General features: G+C 45.0%; 1 protein-coding gene across 1 annotated transcript; it reads left to right on the forward strand.

Moving 5' to 3' along the window:
• Positions 1 to 90: 90 nt before the first annotated feature.
• st6galnac5a (ST6 (alpha-N-acetyl-neuraminyl-2,3-beta-galactosyl-1,3)-N-acetylgalactosaminide alpha-2,6-sialyltransferase 5a) lies at positions 91 to 12,071 on the forward strand (the record flags this gene model as incomplete). The annotated part of the gene is made up of 3 exons (XM_053437914.1): positions 91 to 524; positions 7,577 to 7,684; positions 11,813 to 12,071. Coding segments are annotated over 3 exons (801 nt in total), but the record flags the coding sequence as incomplete, so codon positions are not given.
• Positions 12,072 to 14,772: the final 2,701 nt, after the last annotated feature.

Raw genomic sequence — 14,772 nt, forward strand, 5'->3', positions numbered from 1 at the left:
GTGCAGAAGCTATTTTTTAAGAGCATGTGTATTTTTCTTCTGCGGTTTCTTATTCCTTTTTTTTCTTCCCCCCCCCCCCCCCCCCCCCCCCCCACTGCCGTCTTGGATCAGCCTCTGCGGATGCACTGCCAGACCTGCGCCCTGGTGACCAGCTCCGGTCACCTCCTCGGAGGCGGGAGGGGAGAGGAGATCGACCGGGCCGAGTGCGTCATCCGCATGAACGACGCGCCCACCGCCCGGGGGTTCGCCCGGGACGTGGGCCGCCGCACCTCCCTGCGTGTCATCGCCCACTCCAGCATGCAGAGGGTCCTGCGGAGCCGCCACGAGCTGCTCAACGCCAGCCAGGACACGGTGTTCGTCTTCTGGGGCCCCAGCAGCTACATGAGGCGCGACGGGAAGGGCCTGGTGTACAACAACCTGCGGCTCATGAACCAGGTGCTGCCCAAGCTCAAGGTCTACATCATCTCCTGGCAGAAGATGCTGCAGTTCGACGAGCTCTTCAAGAAGGAGACGGGCAAAGACAGGTGAAGTTGCTGCTCCGGTTCTTTGTAATACTGTGAATACTCTGAGTCTAGGATCAGAGAGTTCTCAGGTTTGAAGTTTCCGAGGGGATTCGTAAAGTTTCTGCTCCTGCAACAGCTTCTCCCGAGCGTCACAGGGTCAAAGGACTCAAAGGATGGAGTTCTCAGCCCCGGCATTATTAGAGCTCAATGAAACCCCCCCCCTCACATCTACACATGCACAGAGTTCCCTCGTGGAGTCTGAGCCTTTGTGACTGAATCCGTCTCCAGCTTCAGATACGTGTCAGGGGGAGACTCGCAGAATAGAGGATTCGGAGAATAGCTCAGAAATCCATCGTTCAGAATCCACCCCTCCAGTCATTGGTAAATAGATCTTTCCAGTGAGCGAGCAGCTTCTGGTCATTTCTGCTCCGTGGAGCTTATTAGAAAAGAGGAGTAAGACCCAAATCCATTCAATCTGTATCTCTCTAACGTTTGAGCAAAGTTTAGAGGAGGCCACCAGCGTTCAAAATGTGCTGCACCTTCAGGAAACCTCAGCGTTCTTCACCTAATATTTAAAATTACTCCTGTTGTCTTTGAGGATTCGGATCCTGTGGGAGAACGGCATGAAAACCCGTGAGTTCCGGGGCAATCAACCTCGTGATCGACAGCCCTGCAAGCATGTAATTGTAATTATGGGTTATGCCATTTCAGTGAAGGTAATTAGGATGGTGGTGGGTGATGCTGCATCCACCCATTTTAGTCACAGTGGCGGAGGAGCAATGAAAAGCAGGTACCCCTCTGCATCCCCGGTGGTAAATTGCCGAGCAGGAAATAGCTTCGGCTGGTGATTAAAGCCAAATGAGCTTCTGAAACCTTCTCTCTCCATTCAGCGCTTTGTGTTTGTGTAACGCGTTATGATAATCACCAGCAGCTCCACTGTGGAGCACTGGTTTTTACTGGGTACAGAGTCCTGGTGTGGTTTGCAGGAGGAAACTATGTGAGTTACATGAGCCAAATCATAATGTCACTACAATGTCACAGGTTTGATCCCTTACACAGCAAATCTATTAAATAGATTCTCCTCAGCTCAGAGAAAGATTCAACAGCATCAACCGGGGATGAAACGGATCCAGAGCCTTTCAAGGAACCTGTCAGGGGACATTTCAATTGTGAGAACATCCTCTGAGGGCCACACTAAATTATTGATCACACACATGTCAGGTTTCTTTTTGACAGTCGCCATGAGACTCGTCTGTGATGACACGTAACAGCTGTGTGGGTTTCTCATTGACCGTGACCTGAAAGCACAAAGAGCCAGAGGACTCCACCCTGAAGATGTTACTGATGAATTATAAGACTTATATTAAGGTATTAAAAAATACATTTTTAGTTTTCTTTTATTGCAGCAAAGGTTATTAATGTGTTTTTATATACCGGGTAAAGATCTCGTCTTATTGAAACTTGAAACTCTGACACCAGGGCTTGTGTTCATCAGAGGTCCAAGAACTACATTTAGGATCTGAAGAGAGTCAAGAGAGTAACCTTTAAAGGTCGTACACCCCCCCCACCTCCCACACCTCCCCCCACACATGTTTCTCCACTTACCCTGGCTGATACGACCGCTGCTCAGGTTGAAGGTCGGCAAACCCAGGCTGAAAAAATATACTAATATTTCGATTTAATAAACTAAGAAAGAAGAGAAATGTGGAATGAAAAAGTTGTCATGCTTTTGGCCGATTTTAAAACGATGGCTTCTAAAAAAAACTTAAATGAAAATAAAAACCAATGAGAATTCTTTAACACTCCTCATATTAATACATGAAATAACAAATAGATTAATTTATGTAATATTTCCCTTATTTTCCATTGTTTGAGGTCTGACTGGGGGGGGGGGGGGGGGTAAATTAATTAAATTAAATTAATTGGACTAGATAATTGGCTCCACCAGATGTTTATTCATTTCAGTGAATCAGCTGATATGTGAACCAAATAAATATCGATAAACATAACAGCCAGTAATCCTTTTTTATTCCTCTGGATTTCAGTTTAAATGTGCATTTTATTTGAATGGTAACGTGAATACATCAAGTATGTGCACACAAACCTCTTCTCTTTTCTTATTTCTTAAAATCTCTTGCTTTATGATAAAGTAATAAAACTCTGACATTGCCGACAACCACGAGAAGGAAAATACAAGAAAATTGGGCAAATTGGAGTCAAAATGAAAACCACATCTAAGCAGGAGAGAGTTTTGTGCCGGTGGAGGATTCAGAGGAGATGTGTATTAAAGGGACTGTGGTTGAAAGGAATGTGCTCAGAGAGACGCGGCACACGAGGGAACAGGCAGCTTCACTCTCGCCCGTCTCACCCCGAGGAACGCAAAAAACAAAAGTGATGCAACCGACACGGAGCCGGGATCAGACTGTGACAGATGCAGACGACCTTGAGAAAGAGTGAAGGTCATTAAATCAGAAAAACATAAAAGAAACATCCAACAACCTCTGATCGCTGGAGTCACTCAGGTTGAACGTGTCGAGTGTGTGTGTGTGTGTCTCTCTATGTATGTGTGTGTGTGTGTGTGTTTTCCCCGTGCACTGATAATGATGTTCAACAGGTGTTTCAGTTTGAACCAATGTGACCTTTAGCTCCCAGCAGTCGTGTAACAACCGTTATAATGAGCTCCATGACTTTTCTCCTGCTCTTTAGAAACACAGCAGCAGCCTCCTCTCTAATCAGCTGCTCGTTTTAAATGCAGCTTCATTCCTTAAATAGTCGACTAATTTCATCAAGTATTCAATTTGTTATATTATTAAGAACTATTTGGTTCTGTGAAAGAGGAACCAGACGACGAGAGGATTCTTGATTTCTTCTTTTTTTGTGTCAAAGGATTTTTTGAAACGATCTGATTTACAAATTGAAATACGATGTGAAGGACTCACACAGTTCAGCTGCTCTTTAAATTGTCACTTCTGCAAGATTTACAGAACAGAACTGTGCAAACAGGAGAAGCAGCTCGGTCTCCTTCACAGGGATCAGCCCGGCCTCCTGCTCCCAGCTGGAGCTCAGCCTCTGCTTTTAAGACGACAGCCGCTGAGGCCGGGAGCTCGACATTTCACGCCACATTATTCACCAGCATGTTCATAAACAAGGAAATGAAGAGGACTTCTTATGGGAGATTAGCTGCATGCCTCCGACTAAGACCTCCACACACACACCGCTGATTGCCTGATGACAAAACGCTGCGCTCTGAACTTTGAAAGTTTTCCAATTTGCAAAGTGTGTGTGTGTGCGAGCTGGCGTGTGTGTCTGTGTGTGTCCAGTGTTTGCATATCACAACAAATCAACGTGTTCCAGACAACCTGGGTCCTGTCTTAATTAAATGAAAATGAGAAGCCGGTGCGTCATCTGCGATAGCATCACTTCGGCTCCAAGCGGCACCAACACACTCTAATAAAGATGAAAGTCGCACAAAAGTGCATTGTCACTATTCATCAGGGCGACACTCAGCCGCTGAGGAGCGATTGATTCGGGAGATTTGGCAAAAAACAGCAGGAGCGGATCATTTGTTGACACATCCAGTAAAACACGGTGTTGTATTAAAGGTCGGACCAGGGAGGAATAACACAGGGAGGGAGGAGATGCTTATTTCATTAAATCACTTAATAACCAGTGGAGTCAAACGTCCAGAACGGAAAACTGACCCCAGTTAATCCACCAAACTCAACATCTGCCAAGTCAAGTGGGTCAAGTTATGCTAAAACTAATAAATGCTCATATTCACCATGTGTTGTTTAGTAAGTTGTGACATTTATGTTCCAGATGAAAACCGATGAGGAAACAAACCAGAATTTAGTCTTTGAGTTTGAATGGAAACTCTAAATTTAGAGGCCGAGCAGCCATTTTGTTCTTCAGTCTGAAAGTGGACGGTGATTCAGGTGAAATGTCAAGAGGCAAACCAGAGATTCCAGTGATTCACTCACATCCCAGTAACCAGGACTCCAGCTGCCAACGCTGTCAGGCCCAGTATCTCAAATCACTCTGATTGCTCCAGGTACAGTTCTGTTCTCCTGCTGCAGGTCTGAGGTCTGTGTGTCAATACGTCTCATATCTGGGTCAACGTGAACTCGACAAGATAAATGCAGGAGAAAAAATGTGTGTTTTCTTCTTTGATGCCTGCAGCTGCTGGTGAAGCGGTGAGGATTCTGCTTGTTGTTGTTCTCTGTGTGTGTGAGTCACGTTTGGATTTGGTCTCACTGTCCTCATGCTCCTGTTGGATTCCTGTCAGACTTCATTCATGCACGTTGGATCTGAGTTGATGTTTCACGTGTAGAAACCTTCTGAACCCGTGAAGACCTCTGCGCTAAATTTCATTATTTCAACCGGGGACCATGAGAAATGTTAAATTCAATTATATTTCATGGAAATCAACCCAGAGGTGGGAACCCAAAGCTTTGCCATCCCAGCCCACTAGAGTATCTTTTCTCTGATGACACTGAAATCCTTTTGAACAGTCTGGTCACATTTCTCTCGCTCCACTTCAACGCTGCAGGAAGTTGTGTTTCCATCCCGCCGTCCCCGAGCAGGGGGAGAGGTTCACAACACAAATGCTAATCAGGTCTTTTTATTTCAGGAGTTTTTGGGGCTGAGTTGAATCCCCACTGCTCCGTGCTCTTTCCCTGTGGTTTTCAAACAAGCAGGCACCCCCCCCCCCCCCCCCCACACACACACACACAAACTCCTCATCTGCTGGAGTCCAGGAGCCCGCCTGCTTGTTCCTGTCAAGACATTTCTTCTGAGGCCTGGCTTTTGTTTCTCAGTGGATAAAGAGTTAGTTTAATGAAACAGCGAGAGTTTGACTACGTATAAATATATCTTCCAACATTTCCTGGAGCTGGGGAGGTGTGTGTTTTTTTTTCTTTCTGTGTGACCACACCCAGTATGTTCTCCTGTTTGTCCCGTTGGCCCTGTGATGTGCTGGGGACCTCTCACCCTATGTTGTCAGCAGGGTTTGGTTCCAGCCCCCCTGCGACCATCAGAGGACAAACCCTGTAGATCATGAGTGGATTTCCTGGACCAAAGGAAAATCATGATTGTGAACTAAAGTACTAAAGTGCTGTTTTAAGTATTTAACGCCCACTTGAAGTGAAACATCACTGTTATCCACGATGGTTATGATCGGCCTGTTGGTCCAAACTCCTCTGACATTCGATCGAGCCTCAAGTCTCTGATTCTTTCATTGAACAAGACATTTCACAAGGTGCAGAATTATCTTTGTATTATTATTCTTCCTCTGCCCCATTAACCTTTACTTCTTCAGCCATCTTGACAGGTCTAATAATCCGAAAGTGTTGTTTTCTGTCCAAAATGCAACATGAAGGTCAAACTCCGGACGGCTAAATGAATGTGGCGTGGATTCACAGGTGTTAGAAACCTGCCTGTGGTTCTACCACATCTTTAATTATTGAGTTTCGTGATGATGAATGGTTTAATATAACTGTTGTGCATTATGGATTTTTTTATTTTCCTCCTACACTGAATCTCTGTGTGCGGCGAGAAGCAAACTGCAGCGTCACAGCCTCGACCTCCTGTTGGAACAATTAGAATCAAGGTTGCAGGGGTTACACACATTCATCTTGTGCCCTCATATACACAACTCATATCTGATGCATGAAAAACATTTACTGGTCACCGGCCGTAATCCCACTGGAGACGAGGCTCAGCTGTGCAGCGGGGGGGGGGGGACACACACGTCTGGGCCCGACTCGGCTGATGGATTCTAATCTGTCCCCGCTGGACGCTTAATGTTTTCACACCGTGGGAAATGAGAAACAGTTGAAAAGCAGTTTTCACTTCCACTAATCACCTCCGTCAGGGCTGTTTGTTCATCGCCACCTGTTTGTTGGTCTGAGGAGGATTCCACAAACACCACTGAACCGGTTCTTATTTTAAACTTGGCTTTTGGAGCAGGTTTCCATTGAGGGGGGGTTGAGAGATCTGTGTGAATAAATCCGGCGCATGCAGAGTAGTTATAATCTATGAACAGGTGAAACAGTGAAAAAAGTTTTATGCTGATGAAGTGTCCAATCAGCGCTGGGAGACCAGAGGCATTAGCTCGCTGTGTGACCTCCTAATTTATACATTGATTTGATGAATATTGATTGTCCTAAAAGTGCTTTGGACCACAACAGCTACTGCCCCCCCCTCCCCCCTTCCCCCCCACTGGACAGGGTCTGGCAGCGATCAGAGCTGCTACAGGCCAACGAGCCTCAGATCAGCAGCTTCATGAGGTTTCCTGTCCCTTCCTCCACGGGCCTCTGCAGCCTCCACACGTCGGTGCTTCGAGTTAGACACTGATTCTAGAAATGTGACCAATGTGAGGTGGTTGATTAAGAAAAGATTCTTCCAATAGCTGCTCACACTTCACCCTGCAGTCGGAATGAGAGACGAGATTCCTGCTGAGGTGAGAAGGTCTCAGAAACGTCTCCATCGCAACACAGAACCTTCGTGTGGCACTTTTAGAAACTGTGCAAGTTTCAATGACGTGACACTTTCTCCAAACCAACAAGGGACTTTAATAAAATGCCTCAGATTAGAGTAAAGTTGATATAAGACACACTTCTCTGATGGGCCTGTGTAGACAGAGAGGTTTCCTGAATGAGGATCTGAGGAGATTCTGATTGGAGCACATTGCTGAGCTGAAGAAGACGGTTCTGAAGTTTCAGCTCGATATGTCATTTCAACTTTGTGCTCGACATGCAGACCGAGGCTGTTTTGTGATTAAGGGTTGGATTATTTGACAGGGTTCATTTGTATCAGTCGATATGTGGGATGGATCTGCATGTTAATGAAGCTGTGTGGGAATTTGAATCCAGGAATATCGACCTCCGGATTTAGAGAGAAATCTTTATTCTGGCGCAGTTCCCCAACATGAGCTTTTCTGATTATCCATCCCAGTTAATCACAGTCAAAAAAAAAACTGTAATGAGGGTTCAGTTGTCATCCACGTGATCTCCCACACATGAAATCCATCTAACTGTCTCTTCTCTTCTCATCTCTCCGCCCTCCCTCTGCAGGAGGATATCAAACTCGTGGCTGAGCACCGGCTGGTTCACGATGACCATCGCCCTGGAGCTGTGTGATAGGATCAACGTGTACGGCATGGTGGCCCCGGACTTCTGCAGGTGAGACAGTGGAGCTGAATGTGAAGCAGCGTCCTCGGCTCATCAGTGAACAGTTTTTAACCCGTTACTGCCTGAATTCATTTCTAATTTTATAAAAAAAATATTATTGGTGTTTTTGGCCTGTCATACAGATGCTAAATTAAGTGGAGATTGTTAATTTCAATATAGCATATACAATAGATATAAATTTAGGTATGAGGCAAATTAGCGACATTAGGCATAATGGGGCATAACCTTAATTTAACAAATTTTGGTATGTAGATTATTATATTGATGCTGATTTTGCTTGAAATTGAATAACAACATATGTTTTCTGTACAATCATTGCTGTTCCATCATCACAATATTTCAAATACAGCTTAATACCTGCACAGTCCCAAGGGGCTAGTATGTATTTTCCACTCCGACCAGTAGATGGCAGCAGAGTGCTTCCAATACCTTCCTTGGTATGTGTAGTATTTGCAACATCAGGCACAATCGTCACCTAGGCGGTATTAAGACTGGAATGGGGTTTTAGGCAAATTTGCGACATTCGTCTACAAGGGGTTAAAACAGAGCCGTACGCGGGTCGCTCCATATTTATACAAATTCATAGCGGCAGAGGACAGCCCCCCCGATAAGAAGGATTAAAAGTGTAAATATATTCAGGCAGCTGATAAATAAAATGTGAGTGTAGCTGGAGATGTTTTTTGGAATCCTCAAATTGCCTGTTAGTGAGAAATAAACAAGTCGGGGAAACGTCTCGGATAAAGCAAGTGGAGCCGCCCCCCCCGTCTCACACGAGATGCTGAGATTTCACAGTAATTCTCATTTGAAAGGAAACAACTTTTGCGAATCAGTCGACAGATTTTTGTTTCCTCTTATCTTTCATTTATTTCTTTACGAAGCTCAGAGTCGGGGTCATGAGGAAATCCAGCTCACCTGCTCTCATTTCCTGCTTCTCCACCTGAACCAGTGGAAATCAGACGGTCTCCCTCTGACTGGTGGAGTCGGCTCGTATTTGATTGCAGGATGCTTTTTCAATTTCCTTTCCGAGCGCACGTCACAGATGTGGCATCCAGATGATGATGACACACGTGGAGCTCAGGCAGAGGAAAGCTGCCATGTTTCTCTCCTGTGTTTGGAACGAGTTGGTCCATTTTGTTGAGATATGGATTATAAAATGTGGAAATGCAGACTCGAGAGGATCCAGTCTATGAACTGGAGCATAAATAAATACAGGTTAATATCCCACGTGTGGTCATAAGGCTGCTCTGTTGCTGTTTGAGTGAATCCACTTAGAAAAGGATTTTGGTAATTTGCTCTGATGCCGACTCTGATTGTCAGAGAACAGGTTTCAGGTCAGTGCACTCGATTCACACAGTTCCTGTTTGTAGACTGGCCCTGAAACCATTGAGGTCCCAGTGCAGCAGCTCATAAACAAATGTCCCGATTGAACAGATTAACACTTTTTAATGAGGAAGATCTTCAGCCGGTGGCTTTGGTTCCTGACAGGTGGTTTGGTGAAGCAGGTTTTTCTTTCCTCCTCCCAGTAGCTGCTGTGGTTATTGAGCACTGGCACATTAACGTGTGTTGAAAACCTCCATCGACGTGTGTCAGTGAATGTTGGATCAAACTGTACACAGTAACAACATGGAGAAGAATAAGGGTTTGATTACAGGCTGTTATGGAAGTCAATGCAAAGTCCTATTGGAATTAGTCGGTTGTTGTGAAGCCAGTTCAAACCACCTGTTGTGTTGTGTTGCAGTTGTTCGACTGTGAGAACATCCGCAACACAACACAACACAACAGTTCATTCAAACTGTTGTGTTGAGCTGCAGATGTTCGACTGTGAGAGAACAGCCACATTCAGGTTAATCATTTTCAAGCAGGTTTCATTATCCCAGTCACACTAGACTGTAAGAGTCTTTCATTTACTTTAATTATTTGACCTTCACGATGTCCTAGTGCCGAGTAATGGGTTTTTTATAAGTGGTTATTTCACAGTTTGAGATTATATTCATAAAAAATAATAATAATTTCCGGTCCTGATCCAACCACATGTATATATACGCAGCTGTTAATGGATTCCTGGCTTTCATATGGCACCTTCAATCAGTGCTCAGTGGTTTAGAAATGCAGGAAATGTGTTTTTGAATTACAATTGGTTATTTTCTTCCCCCTCCCACTTCCACCCAAACCCCCCCCCACCCCCCATCATGAACCATTCTAACTATCCTCCCCCACTTTTAAAACCATTAGCAGACACCGTGGGTGCATGTATAATATAAATAAATATATATTAGAGAAATGCAAAGAACCATGGGATATGTAATCTGTTCTGCCTCCATCTTGCTCCGAGCGACCAAGGCTCCTGCCTCATTAGCGCAGTTTAATGGTTTGAATTACAGCTCACGTCTCCTTCACATCTCAGCAGCAACACTTTCATCGAGGACTTTTATTGGACAAGGAACAGATCTCGTTCGGTTTCTCAGTAAAAAGAACAAACTGTAAAAATGCTCCGTGGTGTTTGTTAGCTTCACGTGTGGATGTGATGATTCAAAATCGTTTTTATTCTTTTTTTCTAGAATAAATTCAATCTGGACAATAACGGAAAGAATTGTTGGTTCATTCTTTCAGATGATACGTAAGATTCTTTTTACTTGGTATAAAAAGAGAAGTCTGTAGAATTCAACTCCTCTCGCTCAAACCTCAAGTTAAATGTTCTCAATAAACCAGTTAACGATGCAACAACTGTTATATTATCAGATATCTGGATAAGATACGAGTTTCGATGCCATCCTCTTCCTCCTCCTCCTCCTCCTCCTCCTCCTCCTCCTCCTCCTTCTTCTTTCTCCCTTTTCTTTTACCCACTTCCTTCTCTGTCCCGGCTTCAAAAGAATAGTTTTCCATGTTATTAAGCTGCTGCTCTGTCACAGCTGCTCACATTTCTTAAATAACCAATCCTTTCTTTTCTTTTAAAGAAAAATGTATCTCCCATGAAGGAAGCTGTGTTTTTAATGATTTCTTCCAGACTTCCCAATGACTCTTTAAATTTTCATCCAGTGGCCCAGTATCTCCAGTTTAAATGACACGGCGGTGAGGTGCATGTTTCCTCCGGCTGAGGATTCTTTTTGAGACGGTTTTGCCTTTTTTATTCCCTGAATATCTGCAGAGAGACTCAAACCATCCCTGTTAGGTTTTCACATCGTTTATGAATCCTACACAACTGGATGACGACGTTTAGACAAAACAAAAGGATTATTGTTTTGTGTCCTTCTGTTGAATTAGATCAAATCAGAGCTTTTTCCTTTTAAACATTTGGAAACGTTTAATTTGTTTTTGACCAAATAAAACCAAACTAACGATGCTAAATAAAGAAAAACACAATAATAAATAGATAGATAGATGGATGGATACTTTATTAATCCCGTGGGAAATTCAGATCATCCAGTAGCTTATACACCTCACCGACATACATCCATAAATCACATATACATAGGGAGAACATATTACAGGTACAGGAATGGGTCTGACCCTATGGTACAGAAAGCTATGATGTGATTGTGTCAGTGTCCAGTAAAGTGTTCTTGTGCTGCTGGAGTGAATAGTACAAAAAAATATATATATATATAAATAAATAAGAATATGTAAGTGGTAGAGACTGTGCATGAGGCTAGCATAGCCAGTAAAGGGATGGACAGTGGGTTAGTATATAATGAGATGAGATGAGAAGAGAAGAGTAGAGAAGGGGGGGGCAGATTGAGGATAGTGTGATGGAGGGAGTGTGACTTCTGATCGTTGGCAGAGGAGGAGGAAGCCGAGCTCAGCTTTGTTTCGTGGCGACCGATTTACCACACGATGTTTAATGAACTGTCGGTCGTGACAGAGGCCATTGATATGATGGAAGAGAGTCCTGTGTGCAGCATGTCAATATAAAATGGCTTCGCTGACTAATCCCCAAAAAACGATTGTTATTGCTCAAACAAAAGCCGACGTCCAGGTGATTAAAACGAGCTAAATGTGGAAGACAAACAGCAGAACGCAGATCAGCCTCCTCCTGTCGCCACAGAGTGAAAAACATTAAACTCCAGTGACTGAGCGTGGCTGAATGTCAACTGTCTCTCATGTCCCTGTCCTCCACTGCAGGGAGCCTCAGCACCAGTCCGTCCCCTACCACTACTACGAGCCCCGGGGCCCGGACGAGTGCGCCATGTACATTTCCCACGAGCGCGGGCGGCGGGGCAGCCACCACCGCTTCATCACGGAGAAGCGGGTCTTTGCCAGCTGGGCTCGGACGTTTGACATGCACTTCTACCAGCCGGACTGGACCCCCCCGCCGCTGCCGGCCAACCGGACGCTGCAGGGGGGGGCCACGGGGGCGCCGCTGCTGCCCCAGAAGACGTGACCGGTGCCGCGATGGAGAAGCACGCGGTAGAAACCAGCATCAGGACTGGGGAAAGGGGGGGGGGGGGGGGGGGGGCAGCCGACTCCCACAGAGAGGATAACACACGACGTAGGCAAGAGAAAGAAGTTCTCCATGGATGAAGGCCGAGGCCGCTGGTCTGTAGCTCCGGCACTGAGCTCGGTTTTCTGAGGTGAACCAATTCAAAGTTGTACATCCCTGTTTGGAAAACCTTGTGAAGTGAGGTTACACAAGTGGGGAACATCATCACACTCTCCACTCTCAATGCATGCAGTGTCTTACTGTGGATCCTCCCTGTCTTTGTGCATATACATGTGTGCGTGTGACTGTGTGTGTGTGTGTGTGTGTGTGTGTGACTGTGTGTGTGTGTTTACCACAGAGGTACAACAGAGGATACAAGTTGGGTTTAAGCTCACCACAAAGCCTTTATTGGATAACGGCTCTGTGCAGGATTCACTGCTTACAGCCCAGTGAAAGAGAAATACCATCACAATGCCCTTAATCTAACAATGCAGCGCTGGAGAACCTGGAGGCTGACTGGTAATAATAGCCTGGTTTGGATTAGGCTGTTCGAGGGACTGAATTATTACCGTTCAGACGCCATATTCTCCTGCAGCTTTTCAAAGATGGAAGAGGTCAAGTGGACGAGCGTCTTCAGTCTCCTGCTTCATGCACCGAGGGCCCGGCCCCTGAGAAGGAGGCTGAGAAACCACCTCCCTGACTTTCATTCATTCTGCTGTGTGCATTGTGAGCGCACTGAAGGGTCCCTCAAGTCCAACTCTGCAAAGGTGCATTATCTGGCTGAGAAACTGGAGCGTGTGAAGAGGTTTTATCCTGTGTGTGTGTCTGTGTGTGTGTCTGTGTGTCTGTGTGTGTGTGTGTGTGTGTGTGTGCACCTCCTCTGGCCCCATTCATATGTATCATAAGGCTTTGTCAGCTCCTGTCAGCAGTTAATAATGTGATGTTATATCACTACAAGCTGCATTTCCATGTAAATGCACGGTCACGCCACACAGGACGAGTGGGGGATGAAGATGGAGAGCGGAGACGCTCACCTGCCGCTGCTTCTCCCATCTGCCTCCAGAGCGACACGTTTCGGAGGAACACTTGATTTTTAGTTTTATTGTAGAACTCATGAGTATGTGATCTGTCACTCTCCTCTCTGGATTGTGTTTTATGTGCCGTCTCCTCTCATTTGGAGGAGTCGATGCTACGTGTGCACCGCCTCTCTCTCTCTCTCGCTCGCTCGCTCGCTCTGAGCTCCTCGAGTTCTCCTCCTCCTCCTCTGCTCGTCCTCCATGAATAAGAATCAGGTGTCAGTCAGACACAGACACTTGTTCTTAATGACACATCCTGGTGCAGAGTCCCTATCGATTCCTTATCTCTGGAATGTGAGTAATGAGGGGACAGGTGCTGTGGGTCACCAGCTGTCAGTGGAGATGAGCTCTTGTTGCTTTTCCATACATCAGCAGCTGGAAGAGTTTCCCTTGCTTTTGTTTCCCGGAGGAGTCGACTGGTCTGTGAACGGCTATGGGAAAATTGTATTAGTGATAAAAACGCCCAGAGATCGATGTTCTATTCTGAAATTAACCCAAAAATACTATTATTAATATTATTTAGTGAAACCAAACCAGAGAAGCAGAAAATCCTCACACGTCACAAAGTGAAGCCAGAGAGAAGTTTGACATTTTGCTCGATGGATAATTTCAAAAGGAATTGTTCAACTTTTCACTTTCACGTCTGTACAGTAAATATTAAGAAAGAGCTCATGAAAGATGAGCTTAGTACCATCGTAGAAGAAGTACTCATTTCTCAAGTTTAAGTACCACTTTCCCTTTTATACTTCAGTTACAGTAGGTACTTGTCTTTTAAAAATACTAGAAGTATCAAAAGCAAAAGTAGTTGCAGATTGTAGCCAATCAACTGAATGAACTGACTGACTTCCAGTCGTGGAAGGAGGCGGAGTCTAATGACCTGCCAGCTATATATAAAAACAAAAATTTCGGTGAGACTTAAAGGTGCAGCTCTAGTTGTCCTGCTAAACTAAGCTAGGCTAACTGGACACTGACTCATATTTACTGTACAGACTCAGCAGTGATGTCAACCGGAAGATTTAAACCGAGAAAATACAATTTCCCAAAATATAACACAATTCCTTTTTTCATCATAACTAATCATATTCAGCTACCAGTCGATTGTGTTAACTTATGTCACGTCAGCACTTGTGTGCTCGTCTCCTTTTTGTTGTTGTTGTTGCACATAATGGAAAATGTCAATCACCTCAATAAAATACTTTTTATCTGTCGTCTTTTGTCTTCTGCACTTTCTATATTTACCAGTGAGATAATGACAATAGAAATGTGACTAATAGAGTTGGAGTATTTCCTCCGCAGCCTCCAGAGGTGACAGTGGAGCACAGAGGTTCTGCTGAGGATGTGGCGGCGGCGCTGACTCACGTTCCTCTAATGGCAGCTTTCATTAAAACCTTTCAGTGTCTCTCTCTCTCTCTCCTGTGTGCTCCTGACATGAGGCTGTGTCACACTGAGACAATAACGATAGAGCGGCGTCCTCATCAGGCCCCAGAGCTACAGACAGATCCAGGACCACGTCGCACCACGAGGACATTTCCTTCTCATGTTTGAGAGCGGAGCTGCCACTTCACCTGGAGATGAGGGAGTATAGA

Source organism: Pleuronectes platessa, chromosome 13, assembly GCF_947347685.1.
Source record: "Pleuronectes platessa chromosome 13, fPlePla1.1, whole genome shotgun sequence".
Classification (NCBI taxonomy): domain Eukaryota; kingdom Metazoa; phylum Chordata; class Actinopteri; order Pleuronectiformes; family Pleuronectidae; genus Pleuronectes; species Pleuronectes platessa.